At 59.7% G+C, this 25,901-nt stretch overlaps 1 protein-coding gene across 1 annotated transcript; it reads left to right on the top strand.

Annotated features, from left to right (window-relative positions):
* LRPAP1 (LDL receptor related protein associated protein 1) lies at positions 1-21,372 on the top strand. The gene is made up of 8 exons (XM_032493191.1): positions 1-275; positions 8,816-8,960; positions 11,744-11,868; positions 12,595-12,715; positions 12,874-13,032; positions 13,887-13,969; positions 15,340-15,516; positions 21,034-21,372. Exons 1-8 carry the CDS (start codon positions 54-56, stop codon positions 21,094-21,096), a joined length of 1,095 nt encoding a protein of 364 aa, XP_032349082.1. The 5' UTR covers positions 1-53; the 3' UTR covers positions 21,097-21,372.
* The last annotated feature ends 4,529 nt before the right edge of the window (positions 21,373-25,901 follow it).

Genomic DNA, 25,901 nt, shown 5'->3' with positions numbered 1-25,901 from the left:
CGGGGCCTTTTCCGGCCCGCAGCCACCGGGGTCTCGGCGTCTGAGGGTGGAAGATGGCGTCGCGGAGAGTCCGAGCGGGGCTGCGCCAGCTCAGGCCGCCGCCGCCGCCGCCGCTGCTGCTGCTGCTGCTGCTCCTCCTCGGGCCCTGGTCGGCTGCGGGCCATGGCGGCAAGTACTCGCGGGAAAAGAATGAGCCCCAGCCGCTGTCGAAGCGCGAGCCCGGGGGGGAGTTCCGCATGGAGAAGCTGAGCCAGCTGTGGGAGAAGGCCCAGCGGGTGAGCGGGGGTCGGGCCGCCTCTGCCTCGGGGGTCCGCTGGGCAGGGGCTTCCTTTAATCCTGGGGACCGCGCAGCCCGGGGGTCCACGGGGCCGGGGTCTCTTGTAATCCTGGGATCCGCGGGACCCGGGTCTCCAACTTCGGGGTTCCGCGGGGCAGGGACCTCGAGCCTCTGATAGCCTCAGACCCGCCGGCAGTTGTAGATGTGGGGTACCCTTACCCACCTGCGTCAGGGAGGAGGGACCTGGCCCTGGGAGACAGGCGGAGACCGGGGAGGCCCTGGTGCCTGGGCAGAAATGCTGCCCGGTCAGTTTGAACTGTGCCTCTTTGCAGCTGAGGCCAGGACCCCACCCTGCAGGCAGGCCCAGGCTAGATCTCAGGTCCCTCGTCTTGCAGGTTTTCACCTTTTCGCACATTACATATCCCTGAGTGGAGAAAAAAGGAGACCAGGTGATGCCTAAGACACTTCCAAGGACAGAACCTTGGAGCAGGCCAGTGCGTGTTAGTTAGGGCGTGGGGGGGAGATGGGGAGGGGAGGGGAGGTGGGCTCAGGCGGGAACACCAGAAACTTAAGACTCTCCTGATCTAAATCCCACCTTCCTCATTTCAGAGCTGAAGGTAACGAAGCCCAGAGGGCAAAGGGCACCCCCAAGGTCACTTAGCCGTTGAAGGCAGAATTAGGCCAACAATTTGCTAATTGGTGTGTGACCTGGACCAGCGGCCTTCTCATTAACATAACAACTCTTCCTTTGTCAGGCTTGGCTTGTTTTTAGTGAAATGGGTATTTGCAAACTGCCCCCAACCCTGAGGGCAGCAGTGTCTTCAGCTCTAAAATGAAGGGATCCATTAGATCCAGTCTTCCAGTTTTAAGCATTCCTGAGTCCTTTAGGAGAGTTAGATGTTTGCAAAGTAAGACTGAGTTTTGGAAAAGAGGAGAAACTGGCTGGGAAGAAAGGTGGAGGTGGGGCAAAGTCTGCAGGAGGGGCGCGGGAGGAGACTGCAGGGCTGTGAGGGGGCAGGATGGATGCCCACAGGCCCTTAAAGGAGCTTCTGGGTTCTGTGCTGTTCCCAGACCAGTGTCCTTGAGGATCCTGCAGGGGTGGGCCAGTTGTCAGAGGGGCCCTTTTTGTGCGTGGAGTCTGCACAGGTGAGAGAGAGCACTGTGGGCTGGAGAGGCAGGGAGATGTACTGGGGGAGGGGGCTCTTGAGGGGCTGGGGCATTGCTGGATTTGGCAGCCAGGAATAGGAGTGAGGGCGGGGCACAGGGCCTGGGAGGAACCGGTTTACTGAACTGGGGGTCGTGCCTGGGAAATGCACTCTTGTGCCCATGAACCACACCCCCTCCTGCTTGCAGGGCTGTCCTGGATGAGTCCTGCCTTGTCTGCCCTGATGCGGCTTTATGTCTCTCAGCCTGGGCAGCCTCCTCACGCCTGGCTGCTCACCCACCCTGGGGCTGCACCTGCGTGACCCCCCACACTCACCCCATGCTCAGTCCACTTCTGAGCTGGGTCACTCTCAGGTCACATCTGTCCGAGAGGGCCTGGCTGTTCTCCGGAGACCCCAGCCCTGTCCTGGCCTTGGACAGACAGTCCTTGGACTGGATGACCTTTCTGCTCCCCTCAGCCCTGAAATTCTGCAGTGGCACATGCAAGTCTTTTCTGCTGAACAAGATGTGCAGGGCCTCTGTGGTGGGGTTTGTGCCTAGTGGCATTTTCCGGGGCCCTCCCCACTTCCAGACGGCCTCGTGCAGGTAGGCAGACCTGGAATACAGGCTGGCTGGTCTTGGCTCTCAGGTGGCTCCTGGCCCAGGGTCTGCCCTCCTGCTGCGCAGAGCCGTCGTGCAGGAGGAAGGTGGTGCAAGGCACACCTGTGCCAGCGTTCTGGACCTATTGATTTTGTTCTTTTCGCAGTTAGCTCTCTGAAAACATTGTTTATTTCCTAAGTAGAAAGTGGTCTCCTAGTCTAGGTAGCTAGTGTGTTACAGTGTCACAGGACACAGGGACGGAAAGGAGGCTGGTGAAGGCATTTGCCTTCCCCTCTCTGTCCAGCCCACCTTCTCTGGGCTGGGGGGTGCGAATCCCCCCTTGATACGCAGGTGCCATGGATGGGGGGCCTCCCCTCCCATAAGACCAGACCAGGGACCTCCTGGTGTTGCTTCATCACAGCTCAGCATCTTAAACCTTGACCTCCTGTGAAATCATGCAGTTCCTCTTTGATCCTAGCCTCTTGTGTCATCTTCCAGCATGTTGCAAGGCTCCTGAGCAGGGAGGGGCCGGGGGCTATTCACAGAGCCCTAGGGTTGGGTGATGCCATGGGAAGATGTCTGGAGGGGTGCATCTGTGGGCGGCACCCACCGTCACATGGGGGTGGTCTGGTAGGTGTCTCTGTTCCCAGGGTGGCTGTGTGTGGTGTCACAGGGGTGCCGCTCCAGTGCTCAGGACGCAGTTCCTACACTGACCTCAGCGCTGAAGCCAGTCTCCAAGGTGGGAGGTCCAGGGGGAGAGCATGCGGCTGGTTTCCCTTCCCTGTCATCTGCCCCAGCCCCCATCCTCTGCTCCAGGGCAGACTGCGGAGGGACACTCCCATCCCCACAGCATCTTCAGTAGGGAAGGGCCGTGTTCTGTCCTTGGAGCTCCCTCACCTATGTGGGCCACTCTGCAAATAAGGTGGCTCTCAGGTCTTCGCCCAGGGACAGGCCCATGTCAATGCTGGGCCACCGCCAGGCCTCTGCTCAGAGTGCGCAGCTATGGCTGGAGGCTGAGGCTTGGGTGGACACCAGTGCCCAGTGACTTTTTGGTTTTGGTGTTTATCTTTTTTTTTTTTTTTTGAGGTCTGATTGAGGTCTGAACCTCCAAAAGGCTGTACCTGTGTGTGAATTTGGAGATAAGTGTATATTTGTGGAACCATCACCATCATCTGTGCTGTAAGCAGAGCCGTCGCCTCCAGGGTGCCCTCGCGCCCCCTCGCGTATTATTTGCAGGTGTGGTAAGAGCAGCTGACACGTGACCGACTCTCTTAGCAAGTGTGTGAATGCACAGCTTAGTAACCACCAGTGGTGGACGGTACTGCGGACTCAGGCCCGGCACTGGCACTCCATCTCAGTCCTTACTCGTGTCGCGTGGCTGGAACTGCGTCCTCTGACCAGCCCCTCCTGTCCGCCCCCCGCACCCCGGCACCCAGCTCCACCTGTGCGTCCCCTGAGCTTGGTTGGTTCGATTCCCCGTGTGAGCGGCACCACGTTGCAGTGTTTGCTCTGACGTGTCCAGCTCGTTTCTCTCTGCGTGATGTCTTTTACCTTCACTCGTGTTGCCACAGATGGCAAGACTTCTTCCTTTTTGAGGCTGAGTAATATTCCATTGTCTGTCTACAGCACGGTTTCTTTATCCGTGTGTCTCGCTGGACATTCAGGTTGTTCCCCTGTCGTGGCTGTCGTTAGTAGCACTGCAGTGAACAGGGGGGCGCAGATCTTTCTCCAAGATCCCGAATCCAGTTCCTTGGGAGAGTGGATAACCCGGGGTGGGGTCGCCAGCTCGCGTAGTAGTTCTGTTCTTAATTTCTGGGGAACCTCTGTACTGTTCCCACAGTGGCTGCGCCAATTTGCGTTCCTGCCAACAGTGCGTGAGGGCTTCCCTTCTTACCCTCGCCAGCGATTGCCGTCTTCTGTCTGTTGTTTATAATAACCTTCTTAACACATGTGAGGGGACGTCTCGTTGTGGTTGGATTTGCATTTCCCTGATAATTCGAGGTGTTGAGCAGCTTTTCATGTACCTGTGGGCCATTTACATGTTATATTTGGAGAAATATTCAAGTTCTTTGCACCCTTTTTTTTTTTTAACTCAGGTGATTCCATTCAACATAGTCCTGGAAGTTCTAGCCAGAACAGCTAGGCAAGAAGAAGTGAAAGTCATCCAGCTCAGAAAGGAAGAGAGAGAATTATCTGTTTGCAGATGGCATGGTCTTATATGCAGAAAGCCCTAAAGATTCCACAGAATAACTTGGATCTAATCAACAAGTTCACTATGATTACAGGAGACAGAGTCAGTATACAAGCACCAGTTGCCTTTCTATACGCCAGCATCAAACTGTCTGAAAAGGACAGTGAGAAGTCAGTCCCATTTACAGTAGGATCAAAAGGCATAAAGTGCCCAGTGACGTTTAGCTACGTGTTCTGGGCCCGCTTCCTAACCTTCCTGGGCCTCGGTTGGTCCGAGCAGCCTGCAAGGGTGGTTGTGAAAGTTTCAGAGACAGAAGAGAGAGTGCCAAGGTGGTGAGGTCCCCTGGCAGGAGGGCGCCTGAGATGTAGACCCGTGTCCACCCCGCAGGCCGAGGGCCTCTGTCTCTGTGAGCCGCGTGCTTCCTGCACAGCTGCTGTTGTGGAGTCAGGATTTACTTTCTTTCATGTTTGACAGAGTCTGCTTTGCGTTTGGTTTCTATTAACTGGTTTTGTTCGTGTGAGGAATGAATTTAGCTCAAAGTTAAAGGGATTGGAGGAGTCAGGAGAGCAGGCACCAGGTGTTTGCACGTGGCCTCCTTGCCCGGACCCCATGGCTGTGTCTCAGGGGCGCTGCTGCCCCCGTGGGTGTCTCCAGCCCCGGGCCTGCAGGCCTCCATGCGCCCCAGGAAGGTTGGCACCAGAGGGCAGCTGTCTTTGTGTGATGCGTTGGGAGGGTTAGACCTGCCGGGCTCTCAGACCCGGGAGGTAGTGACTCTCAGGGGGCGTGACAGTCACACTGGTGGGCACCAGAGTCTGCCAGCCATGGAGCCCCTGCCCTGACGTCAGCGCCTCGATTCCCTCAGAGCCCTGGGGAGTCGGACAGACAGGAAAATCGGGGTGAGTGGGGACCACGGGCTGTGGTTTGTCCAGCAGCCTGAGATCCCCAGATCTGTCCCCCCGGGATGGAGCTTGCTGGCAGTTGGAGGACACAGGTCCTCCCCCACAGCCCCAGAGAGGGCCACCTTGGGCTGTTGTGCTGCCACACAGGCCACAGAGAGCGGAGCCGGGAGCCTGTCCCTCCACCCTCACTGTCCCCCGCTGCGCCTCCCGCTGCGAGCAGGCCCCTGGTGGTGACACTGAGCGCCTGTGCCCTCGGCATCCCGGGTGGGCTGCAGGCCTCCCTTCGGGCAGCGCAGCGTCACTCAGTAGGAGCCGAGTAACAGAGCAGCCAGCATCTGTGTGCACGGAGTCAGAAACGGGGATAAGCCTGTCACCAATGGAGATGCAGTAAACGTGGACTGAAGGGTGAAGCCCTTAGCGCTCTTCTTCCTGCTAGAGGGCCCCTCCCTCTGCCTTTCCCACCATCCTGCCTCCCTGTGCCTCATCGGCCCACCCCTGGGAATGCAGGTCAGAGGAGGCTGCCACCTCCAGAGCTGGGGAGCCAGCTGGGCTGGCGGGGCCAGGTAGGCCTGCCCTGGGCGGCGATTAAGAAGCCTGGGGCACCCGGGTGCAGTCGTGTGGACTGCGGGAAGCAAGCTCGGGGGAGAAGAGGGGACGGGAGACCGCAGTGAGCACAGGCCTCAGGAGAAGGCCCCAGGCAAGGGCCCACCCCCAGGGGAGCCAGCAGAGCAGATGGAGAACCCGGGCCCTGCTGTCACCTGTGCCGTCTGGCTCGTGCTGGGGGACTTTCCCTGATAGGTTCCAGGCTCGTGGCGGGTGGGCCCCAGGTTTTTCTGGCATCTCCCTAAAGGCCCTGCAGAGCTGGGAGAGCCCAAGGTCTGCCAGGTGCCCATTAGGGACACTGGGGACACTGGCAGTTCTCGTCCTCTTGGGCGGGAACCCTTTACAGAGGTTCTCGGCTACCACAGTGGCCGTCCCCAAGGGTTCGTTCTCATGACCCTTTTAACCTGAAAAGCCTGGTGCCCACTGTTCTCCCGATACAGTTCTGCGGTCGATAAGGGGCCGCTTTGTCCTGGGCAGTGTTCGGGGGTGAGGACTGAGCTCCAGCCGCCCAGGAGAGCCTGCAGGGCCCGTGGGGTCAGGTGCTGGGAAGTGACATCTGAGCTGGGGCCTTGTGACCAGCAGGTACAGTGGTCTGGAGACAGGTGGAATGTGCAGCATGTTTGCTCCCCCGGCCTGGCCTGAGCCAACAAGTGTCAGCAGGAAAGGCCAGAGCCAGAGTCTGGGCCTCTTCTCGGTCTCCCTGGGTTCTGTGCTCACTTCCACTGGGTGACAATGCTTCACAAGGCGGTGACAGTGGCCCAGAGCCTTGCGGCCACAGAGCACAGGTCAGCCCTGGTTCCCAGCCTCGACCCGGTCTCAGGGGAGAGAAGCACTCGGAGCGTCTTTACTGAGAATGGGCCCTCCCCCGGGGCGCTTATCCCGGCAGCCTTCTCTGTCCTCTCGCTGGGGCGTGGTGGCCCACGCCACTGAGGCTGCCTGGCCACCTCCAAGCCCCGGTCCCACACTCCCAGGGCAGCAGCTCCCTCAGCAGCCTTGGTCACGTGTGAGCCCCGTCTGGGCTGGTGTGGCCGAGAGAGGCCGGGTGAGGGAGGCCCAGCGTGGCTGGGCCGGAGGCTGTGAGCGGCGGGGGGCACCCTGGGCGGGGTGCTGTGAGGAGGAGGGGCTGCTGGGCCCTCCTCAAGCCACAGAGGGGACTTGGGAGAGACCAGCTCCAGGACAAGCTGTGATGCAGGTCGACTGGGCATCCTGGCTCCTCCGTTCCTCGGCTGTTTCCTGAGAATGCCAGTCCTCGGAGAGGGTGACTGGTCTGAGGTCAAGTAGGTTCAGGACACCGGGCTCATGGAGCTGCTAGCTTCCTCTGCTGCAGGACTTGTCAGAGCCTCTGATGTGCTGGTGTCACAGAGCGCTGAGGTGTGCACGTCCTGGGTCACGCAGATCTTGGCAAGCCTGCTTTACAAAGAGGAACCCAAGTTTTGTGAAGGACGTGGCTTACTTCCCCCAGCGCACCCAGCCAGGCAGGTCTGAGCTGGGGCTCACGAGGAAGGGGCATTCTGACCCGCGGTTCTGGCGCAGGGACACTTGGTGTGGCTTTAGACATCAGCCATTAAACCTTGAGAACACAAAGCAGTGGTTCTGACAGACGGCGTCCCCCAGCCTTCCCTCAGCACCACCCACCCCGTCAGAGCTGGAGTCGCGTCAGGGATGGAGTGACGTGTGCATGTCTGGTGGCCTCGCTGGACCCCAGCGCCCTGCACTGCCGTCGGGTGGAGGGGCTGGGGAAGCCCCCGCACGGCCCGCGCGCAGCGGGTAAGTGGGGCACTGAGTCCTGCCACACAGGGTCAGGCTCCCTGGTCTGAAGGCTCTGGAGTTTGTTTAGAGCCCAGGGTGCGCTTCAGAGGCTGGGACGGGACGCAGGTGTCCCTGCTCCCCACGGGGTCGACGAGAGGTGAGGCCGGCAGGGCTGAAGCTGTGGTGATGTGTCTGCACCAGACCTCCCGGGCTCGGGGCTCACGTTGACGTTGCTCGGCCCGCGCAGTCCAGTTCACGGGGGCCGCCGACCGGGGCGGCTGGGGGCCCGGCTGCCCCGCAGCCTCCGCTCAGGGCCCTCTCCTTGCGTAGCGTCAGTTTCCTCCCCGCTCCTTCCCGCCCTGACCTGGAGCCCTTTCTCCCAAGGCTCTAGCGCCGGGGGGCTGTCCTCCGCCCTGCTGCTCACACGCACACTGGGTCCAGCCAAGCCCGGAGTGGACGAGTCCCCCAGGACAGCCAAGCTGTCTGAAGTCCAGTCCGGTGCCCTTGCCCACTGTCCCGTCTACCAGGGGAGCCCCGCACTCAGCCCCGCATTCTGTCTTGTGTCCTGTGTCACTCGGCCATTCCCTCAGGGGTGCGGGCACCTGTCACATTAGCTCGTTGGTTTTTAAAGCTGCAGGTTTAATGGAACTTACACAGCCTTCCGTGTCATTTTGGCTGACAAAGGTGGTGCGAGCCCTGAAGCTGTGAGGTGGCTGAGCCTGGAACAGGGTCTGTCAGGAGCTAGAGGTCCCTTCTCAGTCCCGCAGCCCGTGGCCAGTGCAGCCCCGTGTCCCTCGGTCGGCCAGCTCCTGGCTCAGGAACTGCTCCACGGGGGAAGGGCTTCCCAGACAGTGTCCCGAAGGAGCCATGGCTGTGTTTTTTGGTTTTTGTTTTAATCGGACATTTTCCATAAATTCAATCTGCTCTCTGATAGTTGCACTGTCTTTTATCCTAGTTATGTAATACGAGGAAAAAGTATTGGTTTCCTGACCAAGCCCTGCATTCGTGCTCCCGCGTCCCCCCACCCCGTTTCCCCAGGTGTCCGCAAGGTGTCCTCAGGGTCCAGGCTGGGAAGCTGAAGCATCCCGTTACAGGAGCCAGCTTTCCACTGGCACCCGCACGCTTGGGCTCCCCAGGGACTTGGGGTCTGGCAAGGCCAGAGAGCGGGCTCGGGACGCAGAGGCCAGTGGTCTCCACACTGTGGGCAGAGGTCTCCGAGGCTCTCGTGCAGGGACACATGAGGGAGTTTGACCATCCAGGACCCTGGCTCCTCTCCGAGGCCCATTTCTTGCAGGCCATGTCGTTGGTCACCACGCAGCAGGTGTTCAGGTGGTCTCTGTTCTTGTCCCACAGCTGGGCCTTACTCCTGTGAAACTGTCTGAGCTACATGCTGACCTGAAGATACAAGAGCGGGACGAATTCAAGTGGAAGAAGCTGAAGGCTGAGGGCTTGGATGAAGATGGGGAGAAGGAGGCAAAGCTTATCCGCAGTCTCAACGGTACCTCTCTGTCTTTCACCAAGGGAAGCGGGCTCCTGGCTCAGCCCCACATCTCGTTCTGTCTCTGGTTTGTGGGCAGGACGAGAGGTAGCCCCTCCTCGCGAGCCCGTCCTCGGCAGAGTGGCCCTCGGCTGTAGGCAGGCGCAGCCGCCGGGCTGTCCTCTGAGGGCTCTCGGCCAGCGAGCGCGAGGGCCAGGGCGAGGGTGTCCGGCCGCGTTAACGCGCAAGCCGCCAAAGGCCCAGAGCTGCCTGGGCCAGGGGGGCAGCCAGGGGTGGCCAGGTGCCTACAGTCACTGTGGAAGAGAAAGTAGGGGTGTCCCAGGTCCTAGTCCACCCAGTGAAGAGCGAGCCCTCGCCGAACCAAGCCCGGTGCTGCTCCGCACGGGCCCAGAGTCCACCCACCGTCTCAGGCTCCCTGTGCACTCCAGGTGGCCTGGGGCTGTGAGGTGGAGGCGCACGGGGGGCACAGAGAGATAGCCAGTGGTCAGCTCCCTCCCGCTGACACCTTCACCCTGGACTCTCACTGCCAGACCCTTTCCTCCTGGGAGCAGCTTCCAGCCCAGACAGTGTCCAGGTTCCTGTCACAGGTCTCGTGGGTGACGTTGGTTCCTTTGTGGGTGCCTGGGTGACCTCAGTCAGCCCGGAAGGAGCTGGAGTGCTGAGGCAGGCCCTCTGAGTGTCCGTTCTGCGGGACTGTTCACCGAGTGGCTGGCCGTCTTCTGGATGTGGTCCACAGGACCCCGTCTGCCATCCCCTTGGTGCCCTCCCCCGCCCCACGCCATTTCCAAGGCAGATGCCGCGTAGTACAGCATCCAGACCAGGACCCGAGCGTGACCAGGCCTGTCCTGTGTGCTAACGGTGCTCGCCCTGGTGTGCCCCCACACTGGAGGGACAAACTCCGCAGGATCTGCCTAGTTCTGGCCGAGGTCTTGCCGGCACACTCAGCACACCCAGTTGAGTCCTGAGCAGACGGGTCCTGCCCTTTCTGCTCTGCAGCCTCACACCCCGGGCTGGGCCACCCCATAGAGTGCACTCCAGGGCTGCAGCCTTTCCTGGAAACAGGAGGCTGGGCTTGGGGCTGCTGAGTGCACCCCAAGATTCGTGTACCTTGCCTTGCCTGCTGGTTCTGCCTTCTGCTGGCTGCAGGCACTGGCTCGAGGACGTGGACAGCCCAGTGCTTCTCCCCGCCAGGCTCAGGGCCACTGGGGTCATTCCGGGTGGGTTGGGGTTGCCAAGCCTGGGGCTCCTTTCTGCACTAGTGATGCGAGGCCGGGACTCTGGCCAGGATGACCACTGCATGGGCCTCGAAGGCAGTGCCAGGCCCCAGCTCTCTGGGCCGGGACATCCAGTAGCCTTTTTTCCATGATAGTTTTAGGGTATAAGTTACACGTGGTAAGATGCTGGTCTCAGTCCCAGGGTGTGATGGATTTTGTGATCTCCCCTGAAGGCCCTGCCCCAGGCAGCATCCATCACTCAGGGGGGGCGGGGGGGCTTCTGCAGTTTAGGGCGAGGACCACGGTTTACGTTTAGGGAAAGCACAGACTGGACGCTAAGAACATACACACTTCACAGCTCATTCCATTGGTCTAAGCATCCGGGAAAGTGAGTTCCGAGGTGCAGGCAGTGTAGGCAGAGAAGTGAAACCCCAAAAGCCAAGATTAGGCCTGGCAGGGCCGTGGGGCCCCAGGGCGAGGAGCTGGGTGTGGAGGCTGCACAGGTGGGCCGCAGGCGCTAATTGCGTCCACCACCTATTGGGGTAAAGTCCAGAGAAGGGACTGGAGGTCAAGGGTCAGAGGGGCCACTGCTTAGATGAGGACCCCAGGGATGGCAGGGATGGGGTGCAGGGGGAAGGGAAGCCCTGTGCCCAGTTCCTGGGGAAGACAGGATGGGGAGCTTGGGAGAGGCCCGGGGTGCGGCCGTGGAGGGGACAGTGGGTCGTATCTGCCATCTGGAGGACCCGCGTCCCTTCAGATCAGGGGGATGGGTCAGACCCACTCCCAACTAAGGAGGCAGGTAGGGCATGGGAGGAAGCACTGGGAAGGCAGGACCATCCCGGGCAGGACCCCCGTCCCAGGGTAGGCCCAGGAACCCTGCCCCGCTGGCCGAGCTGTTCTCCAGTCTCCTGCCGGCCCCCTGCCCCGCGCTGTGCTGGTGACGACGGGGTCTGAGACGCAGGCCCCCTTCTGATGCAGAGGCTGTGGGCGGGCGCCGGGTCCTGAGTGTGCCTGAGAAGTGACACCCAGTCGCCACCCCGTCGGCTGGCCAGTAGGCCGGAGCTGCTGTCCTTTCCGGCTGCTGCTGGTGCCTTTTCACTGAAAGCACCAACAGGGGTTTCACCTTTAGAAAGTATTTTCCTTCAAATACAAATATGTTTTGGGTTGTGGAAAAGCTGCCCCGGCCCCTGCCCCGTCCACTCAGTGAACTGCCGCCCTCTTGCTCACTGGAGTTGGCCCCCCGACAGAAACAGGCTGCAGGTTTCGGTTTTGAACACCTGGGAAGCGCTGGTCTGTAGAGACGGTCCGGTGGGTGACAGCCCCATCCCGGCCGAAACGCACAGGCTCCACTGCGGTCAGGGTGGAGGGGCCGGGCTGGTGTGTGTTGGGGGTGTCCCCGAGCCCCGGACGCGTCGGTAGAGCGGCAGCCCCAGGTTTGTTCACGCTCCTTCCGCCAGGTCCCGAGTGGCCGGGAAAGCCGGGGGCGGAGGCCGGTGCCGAAGTCAGCAGGGCGCTGTGGCCCCCGGGCTGGGGCGCCGCTGCTAGTGACCGCCTCCCGCTCTCTCCTAGTCATCCTGGCCAAGTACGGTCTGGACGGGAGGAAGGATGCCCGGGCTGTGAGCAGCAACTTCCTCAGCCACGACGCCCAGGACGACAGCCTGGAGGACCCTCGGCTGGAGAAGCTGTGGCACAAGGTACCAAGGGCACCGTCCGCCACCCCGGGAATGCGCGCCCTCATGCTAACCCCTGCCCTGTCGTCTGGCCCGGTGTGGGGTGTCCCACTGGGACGTGGTCTCTTCGTGAGGCTGTACCCATTTCTCCGGGGTCGTGTCTTTCCTGTTCAGAACACTCGCTGCTCTCATCCGGGGTTCCTGTGTGGCCGTCAGAGCTTCCTGTGTTAGGGGCGTGTGGATGACCTGTGGTTAGAAACGGGCTCGTGGTGTAACCAGCGGCTCTTTTCTCTTTGTGCCTGGACAGTTGACCCTTGAACGTACGGGGCTTAGGGGTGCTGACCCTCCACACGGTTGAAAATTTGAGTGTGACTTAGTCTGCCCTCTGTGTCCATGGTTCTGCACCTGCGGATTCAGCCACCTGCCGAGCATGTGCACTGCCTTGTTCTTTGAAAATATCCTCACACAAGCGCGTGGATGCACGCGGTTCAAACCCATGTTGCAGGGTCATCTATAATTTAGTTTGATCCCACGGGCAAGTTCCATGACTCAGAAAGGCGTGGTCGCCTGGTTGGGGGTGCCGGCCAGGTGGGGATTCAGGCTTCATTCTCCTTTGCCCACCAGCTCCTGTCCAGGACGTGCTGTCTGGACCATCACTGAGTGGGGCAAGAACTGGGGTTCTCCCTCCCCTGGACGTGGACGGTGAGCATGGCCGACCGGGGTGTTCACCCGAGGCCACTGTGCTTTCAGGCGAAGACCTCTGGGAAGTTCTCCAGCGAAAATCTGGACAGGCTGTGGCGGGAGTTCCAGCATTACCAGGACAAAGTCCATGAGTACAACGTCCTGCTGGAGACCCTGAGCGGGACAGAAGGTGTGTGAGGCTCCGGGCCCCCCTGTGGGCAGCCCTGGCTCCAGAATGTTCCAGAATGGAGCTGGCCACTGCCCTGTGAGATCTAGACAAGGCTCCATGGAGCTGCTGTCCCAGGCCCAGGCTCTCATGCGTGGGCGCCCTGCTTCTGGTTCCCACAGAAGTTCGCGAAAACGTCGTCAGTCCTGCCGACATGACCCGCGTCAAGGAGGAGGTGCTGCAGAGCAGACACGCCGAGCTGAAGGACAAGCTGCGGGACGTGAGCCAGGGCTTCGAGCGCCTGCGGAAAGTCAGCCACCAGGGCTACGGCGCCCAGGCCGGTGAGCTCGCGGCCGTCCCCCACGTGCCCTCTCCCCTGCTCCTGCAGGCGCACCTGGTGGGGGAACGGGGCCACCTCGAGGGCCACTCTGGGAAGCCATTGAGCTACTGTGGAGCAACGACTCCGAGGCCCCGGCCATGCAGAGAAGCAGGGGGCACTTCTGACCTCCACCCAGCCCCTTCCAGGGCTGCGTCCAGCCAGCTGCTCGGTTTCTCCTGCTAGTCTGAGTCCTTCCAGCAATGCCCTGCGGCCCTGGGCAGCAGGAGGGGGTCCCCCGAGGGAGGAGGTGGAGCAGCTGGTGAGATCAGTGCTGGGCAGGCAGCCAGGGCCACTTGTGCCCAGCCTCCTCCAGAAGGTGGGTGAGAGGCCGGCACCCTCACCGCGTCGGCTTGTGAGCACTGGCCGAGGGTAAGGGGTCCCTTCCATCTGGTTTGCTTCACTTCAGAGCTAGCAGGATGGGCAGTGGCCTGAGCCTTAGCCTGGAACTGCAGGTGGGGGCACCCACAATCTTGACTCCCACAACCCCTTCCCCCTCGTACCCCCCAGCTCTCCCCCCCCCCCCGCTCACTTGTGGGACTCCTGCACCCTAGGGCGCAGCGGATTGACCGAGGGGCAGGTGGGGGCATCACCAAGGCCCCATTCCGCTGGGTCCCGTACACTGCAGACTGAATGCATGTGGGGAGTACCCGGTCTGCTTCCAGAAGAAACCAAATACACACCTGCACATCAACACTGTGTGTGCACACACAGTCACGCACATGTACGCTTAGACACACATGCTCTGTGCACTCGGGCGCGTGTGGCCCTGGGTGTCCCCGGTGCCGTGTGTGTCACTGACCTGCCTGTGCTCTGCAGAGTTCGAGGAGCCACGGGTGATGGACCTCTGGGACCTGGCCAGGGCGGCCAACTTCTCTGAGAAGGAGCTGGAGTCCTTCCGGGTAAGGAGGCGCCAGGCGATGGCATCTCAGTGACAGTATTTGGCAGCCTCTCCTGGTGAACTTTCTGGGGACGTGGCGGAGGGTTTCTTCCTCAGTCCTCGCAGATCAGTGTTTTCCCAGGGGCTTTCCCCTTGACCCCTGCGTCCCTCCACTGTCCTGGTTGGTGGCCCATGTGGGACAAAGCTGGTCTCCAGTGAGTGGACAGTGTGGGGTGCAGGATTTTATGGAACAAGCAGGTGGACAAGGATTTGGAAGAGGAACCGTTAGGACCCTGCAGGGGGCCCCGGGGCTGGGCCTGGAGGAAGGAAGGGTCTTGGGGCACCTGGGCATCGCTTTCCTGTGGGTCCTGTTGTGACAGAGGCAGCACAGGTCAGCATGTCGGGGATCGGGGGAGTGGGCTCCGCATGGGGCCTGTGGAGTTGAAGCCCCTTGAGTTGTTCAGGAGGCAACTGGTGTGGGCCTGGAGGTGCCCGGGGCAGGGAGCGGGGCGGTCTTAGGGGGAGGGTAGGAGGCCCTGGAGGCCCAGCAGGGGTCTCGGGAGTGGTGTGCCCATGGTTGCCAGGGAGTTGGCGGGAGGGTGGGAGGGAGCTGCCCTGTGTGGCCGCTGGGAGCAGGGAGGGACCTGAGGAGGGTGTCAGCTCCGTGAGACACGTTAGGTCAGCCAGCATGTGTCCAGGGTAGGTCCCAAGTGGGCATCCATCCTGAGCCCTCACAGAGTTCAGGCCATTCAGAGGGCCCACACTGTGGGCTCGCGGGCCTGGGCAGAACACGGAGCCCCACACTGAGGCCCGGGGCAGTGACAGCCCACCTCAAGGCTGCAGTGGGATTGGAGGTGGGATGTGTCACCCAGGAGCGCGGGGCGGGCAGGAGGGCAGTCATGTTGTCCCTTCTGCTCCTGACGGACAGGAGGCTGTAGGGTGGAAGGGGGCGGGGGGGCAGTGCGCAGGGGGCTGGGTAAAACTCAAGCCCACGTTTCAGGCTGGAAACGGGGTCCAGGCTAGAGAGAACCAGATGCCTGGCAGGTGCCGTTCACAGAGGTGTGGGTTCAGAGGTCATCGGGGGCGGGCTGGGTCTCTGACAGGGAAGCACCGCTCGCGGTTCCCACACGTGCTGCTCCCCGAGTGCGTGGCGGCCGGGGCAGCAGAGCCCGCTGCCCCCGCTCGGCCCCCGGAGCTGTCCCCGGCGGGCCGCACGTTGAGCTGGGATGGTGTGGGGGGCTGCTGCTGTCCTGTGCTGAGCCCTGTTCCCCAGTGGGACCAAGCGTGTAGTCTGCCCTCGGTGTTCTGAAACACGTCAAATTTGATCAGGGAGCCCTGAAATGGGAGTTAGAGCGTGTCGGGGGACATTCAGTTGTTTCACTGTTTTTCTAGGAAGAACTTAAGCACTTTGAAGCCAAGATTGAAAAGCACAACCACTATCAGAAGCAGCTGGAAATTTCCCATCAGAAGCTGAAGCACGTGGAGAGCTTCGGTGACCCGGAGCACATCAGCCAGAACAAGGAGAGGTACGCCCTGCTGGAGGAGAAGACCAAGCAGCTGGGCTACAAGGTGCGTGCGCGCCGGCCGGCCTCCCGGGGGGCGGGCCTGCCACGGTTTCGTCCTCGCCAGGCTGCCGGCCCCTAGCCCCCTGACCCCGTGTGTGCGCCTGGCCACTCCTCCCTGAGCCTTGGTTCCTTTCTGCAGACGGAAGGCGATCGTCCCAGCGTCATGGATCTTGGTGGGGGCTTCAGGCATACAGCCACACACCTGCTTCCACAAGGGGGCTGCACAGCCCTGAAGGGGGTTGGGGCTAGGCCATCACTCTGGGGCGCTGGGGAACAGGGGCTCCCCACCCCCCACCCCCAGCCACCTCTGGGCCTGTTCAGGGCCAGGACACCTGTCTGCACTCGTGCTCTCAGCTGGGTGACCAGGCAAGAGGTGTGGGCAGTGGGGGCAGGCTGGCCTGGAGCGGGGCTCTTCCAGCCACACAACTGGCATCCTGGCCCTGGAATGTGCAGCCAGGCACTGGTTCTGAGTGTCCTTAACTCCTGCCAGCTGCCTGAGGTGCCTTTGGAGCCTCCGTAGGGCATGCAGGTGGCAGTGGTTTCCCAAGAACTCAGTCTAGGGCTCGTGGACACCACACCTGGTTCCATAGGAAGCAGGGACCATCTCAGGGCAGCAACAGTTGGCCCAAGCGGGGTCACTCCTCGTGCATGGCTCAGCAGGGCTCATGTCTGCCCCAGATGGGGACGTCAGCTCCACTGTGGGGTGACGCTGGCACCCCAGGCAATGCACAGAGGTGTAGGACAGCCTAGACTGGAGCACCCCTCACAGGGGAGGTTGGGGGCGCCTGACCTGGCAGGGCTGTGGGAAATAGCCACTGCCCACCCTACCACAGTCATTCGTGGTGAACCCACGAATCGGGGCAAGTTCCAGGCATTAAGGCGTGAGGGGGCCCATCTGCGGATGGGCCTCTGGTTGAGATTCAGTGAGGACAGGAGGCAGCAGGCAGTGTGGACACTGGTACCAGCACAGGACGCTGCTGCAAGTGCACAGGGAGCTCTGAAAACAGGAGCTGGGCTGCACTGCAGGGGCGCACTTCTTACTCAAGACTTAGTCAAACTTTTAAACTAAAAGAAGGTAGAAGTAGCAAGAAGGACGGGTGTGTGGATCTGCTCCTGCACTTGGCAGAGGGGAGTAGAGAGAAGCCAGGTAACCCGTGGTGAGACATGCAATCTAGAACTGACACCACGATACAAGAATCTGCAGGGGAAATCGCTGTGACAGGCAAGGATGCGGGTGGGCAGGTGCGCTGGCTTCCCTGACCAAGGAAGAAGACACGTCGGTTAAGAAGTGCGTGTGAGAAGCTCAGATGGCTTAAGTCTTCCGCGTAAGACAAGACGCCAGAACCCTCCCAGAAGAGCGCGCAGGCAGAGCGTCCCTGACGCGAGCCCCAGCAGCGCTCTCCCGGGCCGGGCTGCCCGGGCGGCAGGCGGGAAAGCGAAACTAAGCAAGTGGGGCCTGAACTGAATTTACAAGCTTTTGCAGAACAAAGGACACCATAAAAAAGACAAGACAAGACAACCTACAGAATGGGAGAAAATATTTGTAAATGATGTGACTGACAAGGGAGCTAATCATCAGAGAAATGCAAATCAAAACTACAATGAGGTGTCACCTCACACTGGTCAGAGTGGCCATCATGAGAAAGGCCACAAACGATAAATGCTGGAGAGGCTGTGGAGAAAAGGGAGCCCTCCTGCACTGCTGGTGGGAATGCAGTTTGGTGCAGCCACTGCGGAAAACATGGAGATTCCTCAAAACACTAAAAACAGACTTACCACATGACCCAGCTGTCCCACTCCTGGGTACATATCTGGAGGGACCTCTAATGCGACAAGACACGCGCATCCCACTGTTCACAGCAGCACTGTTCACGATAGTCGGCGTGGAAGCGCAAAGTGTCCGTTAGCAGAGGGCTGGATGAAGAAGCTCTGGTACATTTATATGATGGAGTACTATTCAGCCACAAAAAGAATAAAATAACGCCATTTGCAGCAGCATGGATGGACCTGAGATTATCATACTAAATGAGCTAAGCCAGAAAGAGAAAGAAAAACACCATATGGTATCACTTACATGCGGAATCTAATTTTTAAAAAGGACACAAATGAACTTATTTACAAAACAGAGATAGACTCACATAGAAAACAAACTTACAGTTACCAGAGAGGAAAGAGTGAGGAGGAATGAATTAGGATTTGGGATTAGCAGATACAAACGTCTCTATGTAAAACAGACAGCGAAGTCCTGCAGTACAGCATGGGGAACTCCTCATGACGGCCTGTACTGAACAGGAACGTGTATGCATGTAACTGACTCACTGCCGTGCAGCAGAAACACAACATTGTAAACCGGCTAGACTCCAGTTAGAAAAGTGTGTGTGGAAGGGACTGGCGCTCCATGAGGAGTGAGGTGGCGGGGGGGCAGCCCCGGGGAGGCTCTGGCTGAGAGCACCCCGGCTTCCCGCCCAGCCTGTGCTCCTGGGTGCGGCCAGCAGGGCTCCAGGAGGGCTCGGGGAAGGCCTCAGGCAGAGCGGGAGCCGCAGGCAAGTTGGCGTCTTTTGCTGCTTTTGAAATGACACAGGCACGGTAGTCAGCCCACCACGGCAGAAGGGCCCCTGCAGCCCATGTAGGGGACATCCCCAGAGTGCGAAGCTCTGGTGACTGGACGGGACCATGCTGCTGGCTTCCCTGAGGGATGCCTGCTACGTTAAGACCACTTCCCCGAGATCGGGAAGCAGCCGACCCGGCTCATGCACAGAAATAAACACAGAACTAGGCACTGGAGACAGGAACGTGTTCCAAACAAACGAGATAAAACCCCAGAAGGACGCGGCAGAGGCGGGGTGGGCAGCCTGCCTGCTGTGGAGGTCGAGCTGGCGTCACAGCGATGCTCAGTGAGCTCAGGGCAGGGGTGGGCGGTCAGTGAGGAGTGCACCGGCTGGAAGATGCATGCGGACACCAGCAGCAGAAGGACACAGTGACTGAACTGCAGGACGTGCTGCAAGGAGTCAGCAGTGCGCTAGGGGACACAGGAGCGGAAGCGAGGCGTGGCGCTCACTCAGGCTGAACAGAAAAGGGAGACTGCTCGTGAGGACAGTTTGAGGGACCTGGGGCAGCGTCAGGCCACTAACCTTCAAGGTGTAAGGGTCCCAGAAGGACGACGAGGGGAGCTATTTACCCAAAGAAGTAAGAGCTGAAAAGAGACCCAGGCCCGGGCAGCACAGAGCCCCACACGACGAACCCACAGCGGCCCATGCAGGGCACGCTGCAGCTACAGGGGCAGGAGTCAGAGACACAGAATCCTACAAACAGCAAGAGAAAGGCAGCGCGTTACATACCAGGGAGTCCCCGTGAGGCTGTCAGCTACTTCTCAGCAGAGAGCTCTGCAGGCTGGGGTGGGGAAGGCGGTCAGAGACATGAAAGGAAGCCGCCTACGACCACGAACACTGCCCTGGCGAGGCCCCGGTGGGCGTGCCAGGGACGGGCGGGCTGTCGCAGGGAAGCAGAGGGACAGGAAGCGCTTCTGGCCTCCCAGGACATGATAGAGGGAGCCGTCTGTGCACATGGAAAAGAGAACACCACAACTGAAAATACGAGAATCACAAAAGGAAAAACCTCACTGGGGAGGCAGGCACTCGGTGACGGTAGAGAGTGTTCACCTACCAACTAGGAGGAGCGCTGAAAGCCAGCAGTGGCAGGCGCTCGGCTTTTGGCTCGGAGGAGGCCAAGGTGCAGCTTCCTTCGGTCGTCCCAGATCCGGGTTCGTCTGACACCAGCCCCCTCCACCGTGCCGCCTAAGTTCAACCCCAGCAAGAGCAAAGTCGTGTACCTGAGGTGCACCGGTGGGGAAGTCGGTGCCACATCCACCTTGGCCACCAAGATCAGTCCCCCTGGATCTGCCTCCAAAACAGACTGTGTGATGACATCACCAAGGCAATTGGTGATTGAAAGGGTCTGAGGATTCCAGTGAAACTTACCATTCAAAACAGACCCAGATTGAGGTGGTGCCTTCTGCTGCCGCCCTGATCATCAGAGCCCTCAAAGAGCCCCCGAGACACAGAAGGAAGCAGAGAAGCACGAGGCACAATGGAAACATCACTTCCGATGGGATTGTCAACAGTGTCCGACACACGAAAAAAGAGCAGGAATCCATAACAGGGAAGACAGTCACCAAAGCACAAGGGAAGAGAGCCAAGAACAGAATGAGCTACAAACCCACCAGGAAACAACTAACAGCGGCAGTAGGTGTGCGCGTGTCAGTAACCGGACGTACGCGGACTGAGGGCTGCAGCCGAAGGACACAGACTGGCGGAGCGACCGCAGCAACAAGGCCACACGCACGCCACCTGCAGGAGACTCGCTGCAGACCTGGAGACACGGCGCGGGGTGGGGAAAGGTGTTCCACGCAACTGAAGTCAAAACCAGGGCAGCAGTACTCATACCAGACAAAATAGACTTCAAAACAAAGACTAGCAAGAGGCAAGGCTGGACATTGCCTAACGGGATCAACCCAGGAGGAGATAGAGCAGCTGTCAGCGTGAGCACACCCAACCTAGGAGCAAGTAAACGCGCATAGAAGGAGGCAGTGACCCAAGAACAGTGCAGGACCCCAGCCCCCCACTTACAGTGACGGACAGACCCCCAGGCAGAAAGTCCTCGAGGCACATTGACCAGATGAATGAACGTTCTAGATGTTCATAGGACATTCCATCCAAAAGCAGAATGCACATTCAAGGGCATGGAACGTTCGCTGGGAGAGGCCACATGCTAGGCCACAGAGCAAGCCTTGGTAAATTTAGGAAAATTGAAGTCATATCAAGTGTCTTTTCCAATCGTAACACTATGAGGCTGGAAATAACTTCAAGGAAAAAAAACAAACGTGGAGGCTAAACAGTTTACTACCAAACAATCAATGGATCACCAAAGAAATGAAAAATCAAAAAGTGCCTGGAGACAAAAACAAGACCACTTTCCCAAATCCAGGGACGCAGCAGAAGCAGCTCAGAGAAGGGAGTCTGTCATGATGCAGGCCCACCTCAGGAAACGCAAGTCTTGAATAAACAATCTAACCTTTCACTTAAAGGAACCAGCGAAAGAAAGGCAGACAAACCCAAAGTTAGTAGAAGGAAAGAAATCGTAAAGATCAGAGCAGAAATAAATGAAACCAAGACTGAAAAAATAGAAAAGATCAACGAAACTGAGAGCTGATCCTTCAGAAAGGTGCACGGAATCAACGCGCCCTCAGCCAGTCTCATCAGGAGGGACCCAGAGCTCAAGTCCGCAGAGTCCGGGGTGGAAGGAGGGCGTGGGGGGCGGGAAGGCCTCCTCCGCCTGTGTCCACAGTGTTCTTCGGAGGCTGTTCCTGGTTCGTGAGCTGCTTCTGAGATTTACTCACAACAGGGTCTGTGTGGGAGGGGGATGGGAGAGTGAGCTAACCGGGCTCGGGAGTTCACTGCTGGGCCAGCATCTCAGGCCGAGGTGAGCGGGTCTCCTGACTGCTTTGCCTGTGTCTTCTCTGCAGGTGAAGAAGCACCTGCAGGACCTGTCCAGCCGGGTCTCCAGAGCGCGCCACAACGAGCTCTGAGCCCCGGGAGCCTGGCCGCAGGACTCCTGAAGACAGCCAGCAGGGGACTGGGGCCACAAGGGTCCCGAGCGAGAAGAGGAGCTGCGTGACCCCCCACCTCCCCCTGGCTGGCACGGCCCCGCCCGCAACACCGCTGGCAGTCACCTCTGTCAGGAACGCCGATTTCCAGCTGCCCATGCTGCAGGGTCACAGTTTGCATCAAAATCTTATCAGTCTGCTGCTGGAAATACTGTGTACAGAAGTCCTCAGAAATACACTGCAGTGTTTAAGCCCCGAGCTTGTTGGTGTCACTGGTTCCGGTTTCGCTGTCTGCTGGGCTGGTGACTTCAGTCACAGGTGTGGGCGCCCGAGGCCCCTCTTCCGCCGCCCCCTCCCCCAGCTTCTCTGTGGCACGAGACGGAGGAAGGGGCCATGGACTTGGCTCAGCCTCCCTGGTCAGGCGGCGGCGAAGGCAGGGTGGGGACGCGGCGTCGTGGCCTCCGAGCCGAGCCCTCGTGGGGCTGCCTTTCTCCTCCTGACCCCGCAGGACGGGCTCGGGAGCAGCCTGCAGGGCTCCATCCAGCGGAAGTGCCTGGTTCTCGCTGCAGGAGGGCTCGGGCCCGAGTCAGGGACGAGTCCGCAGCACGCCTGGGCCCTGGAGGCTCCGCTGGGCGCTGCCTTCCTGCGTTGGCCTCATCAGATCTCAGCACCAGCACTGGGATCCGCCGAGCACGAGTTTCCTGTTGCCGTTACAAGAAGAGCCAAGGCCAAGGACACCGTGGCGGGACTGTGCAGGGCGTTGCGAGCACAAGCGGGGAGGCAGCCCCACGGCAGGCAGCTCGGGTGCAGCCCCGCTCCTCCCTGGGTCGTGGGCTTTCACGTCCTGTCTGCCAGCAGCCAGGCCAGCTGCCGTGGGCAGGACTGGGGCGACTGCACGGAGACGCGTGTGCGAGGCTCAGGGCAGAGCTGCTCTTGAAGGGCTGAGAGCCCCCGTGTGCCTGCAGGGCCCAGCCCTCATGGTTCACAGCAGGGGCGCTGCCAGGCCTGGGGAGGCTGGCACGGGACGTGGAGGCCGGCAGAGAAGGAGCCTCAACCAGTCCGGCCTCTGAGGAGCTGATAGCCCAGAGAACTGGCCTTCAGACCGGAGCAAGAGAGAGGGACGGGCCTTCACTGTCGCTCGCCGCCTCCAGCCCTGGGGGAGATGGGTGAGGAGGGACCCCCCCCCCCCAGTCAGGGGCAGTGGCTGCACTGTTTGTAGCTTTTAAATGATCCCTTTGAAGTAAAACGTACGTTCGTTAAAGGGCACAAGACATACGCCTGGGGCTCAGGGAGATGTCCCATGCCAGCACAGTGGGCCCACCCAGCCCAGGAAGCGCAGGGAACCAGCGGCCCTGGGCCCTCCTTTCTCCTGGAGCCAACCACTGGCTTGTGTTCCCCAAATCCGTGGGTTGGAACCTAATCCCCAAGGTGACGGTGCCTGGAGGTGGGGCCTTCGGGAGGTCATGAGGTTGGGGTCCTCACAAGTGAAATCAGCGCCCTTACAAGATGACCCCAGAGCTCCCTCACCCCTGCCACTGTGCAGACTGCCCCCCAGCGCCCAACCTCCCACGCTGTGGCCACAGACGTCCGCCCCCCGGGACTGGGAAAGTGAACCTGTGTTGCTTCATTCCTGTCTGTGGTGGTCCGTTATAGGGGACTAGGAGACCGCCCTTCAAGGTCGGGTCTCCCTGTTTGACCTTCACAGATGTGAAAGTGTGCTAGGGGGCGGTCTGTGTTTGTGTTGTCCAGGTTTTAGCAGGCGTGTTGCTGAGATAACGCCAGCGGAAGTTTGTTCCTTTAGTATTCCATCCCGTTGTGGGAGGGTGTCATACTTTGTTTCTCGTCCGTTCTGCTGTTGATGGAGATGTGCGTTATTTCCAGTTTGGGATGGTGACAGCAGTTGGAAACGGCTGTGGGGAACACTCGTGCGTGCGCGCGTTTCCAGATTCTGAGCGGTGGTGGTACGTTCGTTCAAACGCGGCAGGTGATTCCAAATGCCTTTCCAAGGGGAGGCGCTCATTCCCACTTGGGGCGGGGCGGAGTGCGTGCTCTGTTGCCAAGCCCTGGTGTTCAGCTTTCATTGTGGACGTTCCTGCTGGTGTTGGCAGTACCTACTTAGAGAGACGCTTGTTAAATTTTAGGTGGTTTTGTGGCGGGGAGGGAGTACATTCACAGGAAATAGCCCAGGTCTTAAGTGTTCAGCCTGGGGGACAGTGCTGGTGGTTGTAATAACCTGTGTGACCGCTACTCAAAAAGAGACTCAGTATTGCCTGTGCTCCGGAAAGCCGTCCTCACCCAGGCCACCGCCTTGCGACCATCCCCCCCTCCTGCCTGTCCCTGCGTTTGCCATAGTGGAGCTAGACCGTGTGTGCCCGGCGTCCCTCAGCCGGCACGTGCGCTGCCTGCGTCAGCGGTGGGGTCCCTGTGCTTGCTGATGGGCGTCCTGGTGCACAGACGGCGCCCTCTGGGGGAGGCTGGCACTTCCAGCTGTGTTGGGAGGCCAGGCCCCTTCTCCCCCTGTGTCCCAGCACCGCTTGTTATGTAGGCTTTTCCCTTTGCCAGTGGTTTGGTTTGGTGCCTTTGTCAAAAGTCAAGTGGACCTACAGGTGTAGGTCTGTTTCTGGACTCTGTTCTGTGTGTCTACCTCAGTCTGGCTTGATGACAGCAACTTTACAATAAATCTTGAAATCAGTGAGCGGTTTTCTTCCTGCTTTTAAAGATTCGCGAAAGGTCTTCCGCATTTCTGTATACGCTTCGTGTTTACGGGCGAGCTCCTGCACCGACAGGCGGGCCCTCGGTGCACGCGTCACCGGGGCGGGGCGCGCGTCTCCAGGATGCAGTCTTGCAGGGCTCACACGCGGTCCCGGCGCAGGCTGCTGCCTCTGCACGGCCTCTCGTGCTTTCTTTAGGTTCAGTCCCAGGTACACGGTGTTCTGCACTCGCGCCGGCAGCATGGTTTTGTATTTCATCTTCCGATTGTTTGTTTCATGTAACAACCTCGCATCCTCTACCCTAAATTCACACTTGTTCCTGTCATCTGTGGGGACCTCCGCACTGGCCGGGTCGCCAGGCCGCCGAGGACAGTGGTGGCGGAAGAGGGCGCCCGCACCTTCACCCGCATCCGCGCGCTCGCAGGTGAGGGCCCTTTTGGGGAAAGCAGAGGTGCTGTCCTCGTCTGCTGAGTGTTTCCATCGGAGGTGGTCGAGGACTTCGCACGCGTCTGTTGAGGAGGTTGTGAAGGCTTGCCTGCCCAGTGGCGGATCGCGCTGGTTGGTTCTCACGGGCTGACGTAGCCTCGCATTCCTGGGTAAATCGCACGGGTCGTGCTGACTGGCCCTTTTCTGTGGCCAGAGGAGACGCGCTGCCGCTCGGCCAAGCACTCCTGCACGCGCCCTCACGAGGGGCTCTGGCCTGTGCGCTCCCTCTGCCTGTCTGTGAAGCCTCACCCACAAGCCGGCCTCCCCAGACGGGTTGCAGCTTGGGAGAAGTGGCCCTGCTTCTGTCTTAAATGCGCAGTAGGGTTGATGGGTGAGGCCGTCCAGGCCTGGGACTTCCCTTGTGATGAGGTTCTTACTATGAGTTCAGTTTTTAAAAATAGATAGGAGGCTGCTTTGATTTTAATATTCTTTTGTGTTTTTTAAAGGTGTGTTTGTCAAGGAATTTGATCTAAGTTGTCAAAATAACTGGTATTAGTTGTTGAAAATACCCTTTTATCTTCTTACTGCGTGTGGAATCTGTGGTTAGACCCCGCCCTTCGCACGCCCGGTGCTGGCGGTCAGAGCTCGCTCGCGCCCTCCTCTGCCCTCCCCGCCCCGCCAGTCTCACCCAGGGCTTGCCGGTTATGTGGGCGTTTTCCCCAGAGCCAGCTTTGAAGTTCATTGATTTTTGTCTGCTGCTTGTTTGTCCATTTTCTTTTTCACTGACTTCTGTTCTTACTCTTCTATTTAATTTGTGTTTAATTTGCTGTCTATGTTCTAATTTCTTGTAAGAAAAGCTTAGATCACTGCAGAGTCTAGAAGAATGGGGGAAGGGTGCAGCTCAGGGGCAGAGCGCACACTTAGCATGCCTGAGGTCCTGGTTCGGTCCCCGCTACCTCCATTTAAATAAATCGGTGAGTAAACCTAATCCATCCCCCCACAAAAAAGTTACGAGATATAAGTAAATAAGCAAACCCAGTCACTCCTCTTCCCGCAAAATAAAGGCGAAGGCGCGCAAGGTGAAGCTGAAAGCAGAGCTGCCGTGGGAGCCGCAGCCGCGCTGCTGGGCGTCGATCGGGAGAAAACGGAAACGCTCGCTCACGCCGCCCGCGTGCCCTGTGTCCGCTGCAGCGCGATGCCCTGCATCCAGGAGGCAGAAGCCCCTGAGTGCCCGTCGATGGACGCGTGGATAGGCCGATGTGGTGTGTGTGCGCACACGTACACACGCGCAGTGCCACATGGCCACTGAAGAAACGAACCCCTGTCATCTGCAGCTTCACGGATGGACCCAGAGGCCGCCGCGCTGAGTGAGAGGAGACAGGCACGTGCATGACCTCACTCACACGGGGAAGCTTCCAGAGGAGAGACGTGAGCTTGGCACAGAGCAGACCTGTGGCTGCAGAGGTGGACGGCGGGCAGTGGCGATGTGGGTGCAGGGGCCAAAAGGTGCAAACTTCCAGTTAGAAGTGGAGTCTCGAAGGTTGTGTGTAGCATGGCGCCTGCAGGTCACAGCCCCAGATTTACACTGCAGGTCGCTAGCAAGTTGGTCTTTAGAGATCCTATCACAAGGGGAAATAGTCTGTAACTCTG

This window comes from Camelus ferus, chromosome 2, assembly GCF_009834535.1.
Source record: "Camelus ferus isolate YT-003-E chromosome 2, BCGSAC_Cfer_1.0, whole genome shotgun sequence".
Taxonomy (NCBI): Eukaryota; Metazoa; Chordata; class Mammalia; order Artiodactyla; family Camelidae; genus Camelus; species Camelus ferus.
This window is presented reverse-complemented; position numbering and strand designations above follow the sequence as displayed.

Bases quoted from the DNA above. Each gene is read 5' to 3' on its own strand.
- LRPAP1 (XM_032493191.1), top strand. From the start codon at position 54: ATGGCGTCGCGGAGAGTCCGAGCGGGGCTGCGCCAGCTCAGGCCGCCG. The intron at 12,716-12,873 runs GTGTGTGAGGCT...TGGTTCCCACAG, and splicing joins GACCCTGAGCGGGACAGAAG to AAGTTCGCGAAAACGTCGTC. The intron at 15,517-21,033 runs GTGCGTGCGCGC...TCTTCTCTGCAG, and splicing joins CCAAGCAGCTGGGCTACAAG to GTGAAGAAGCACCTGCAGGA.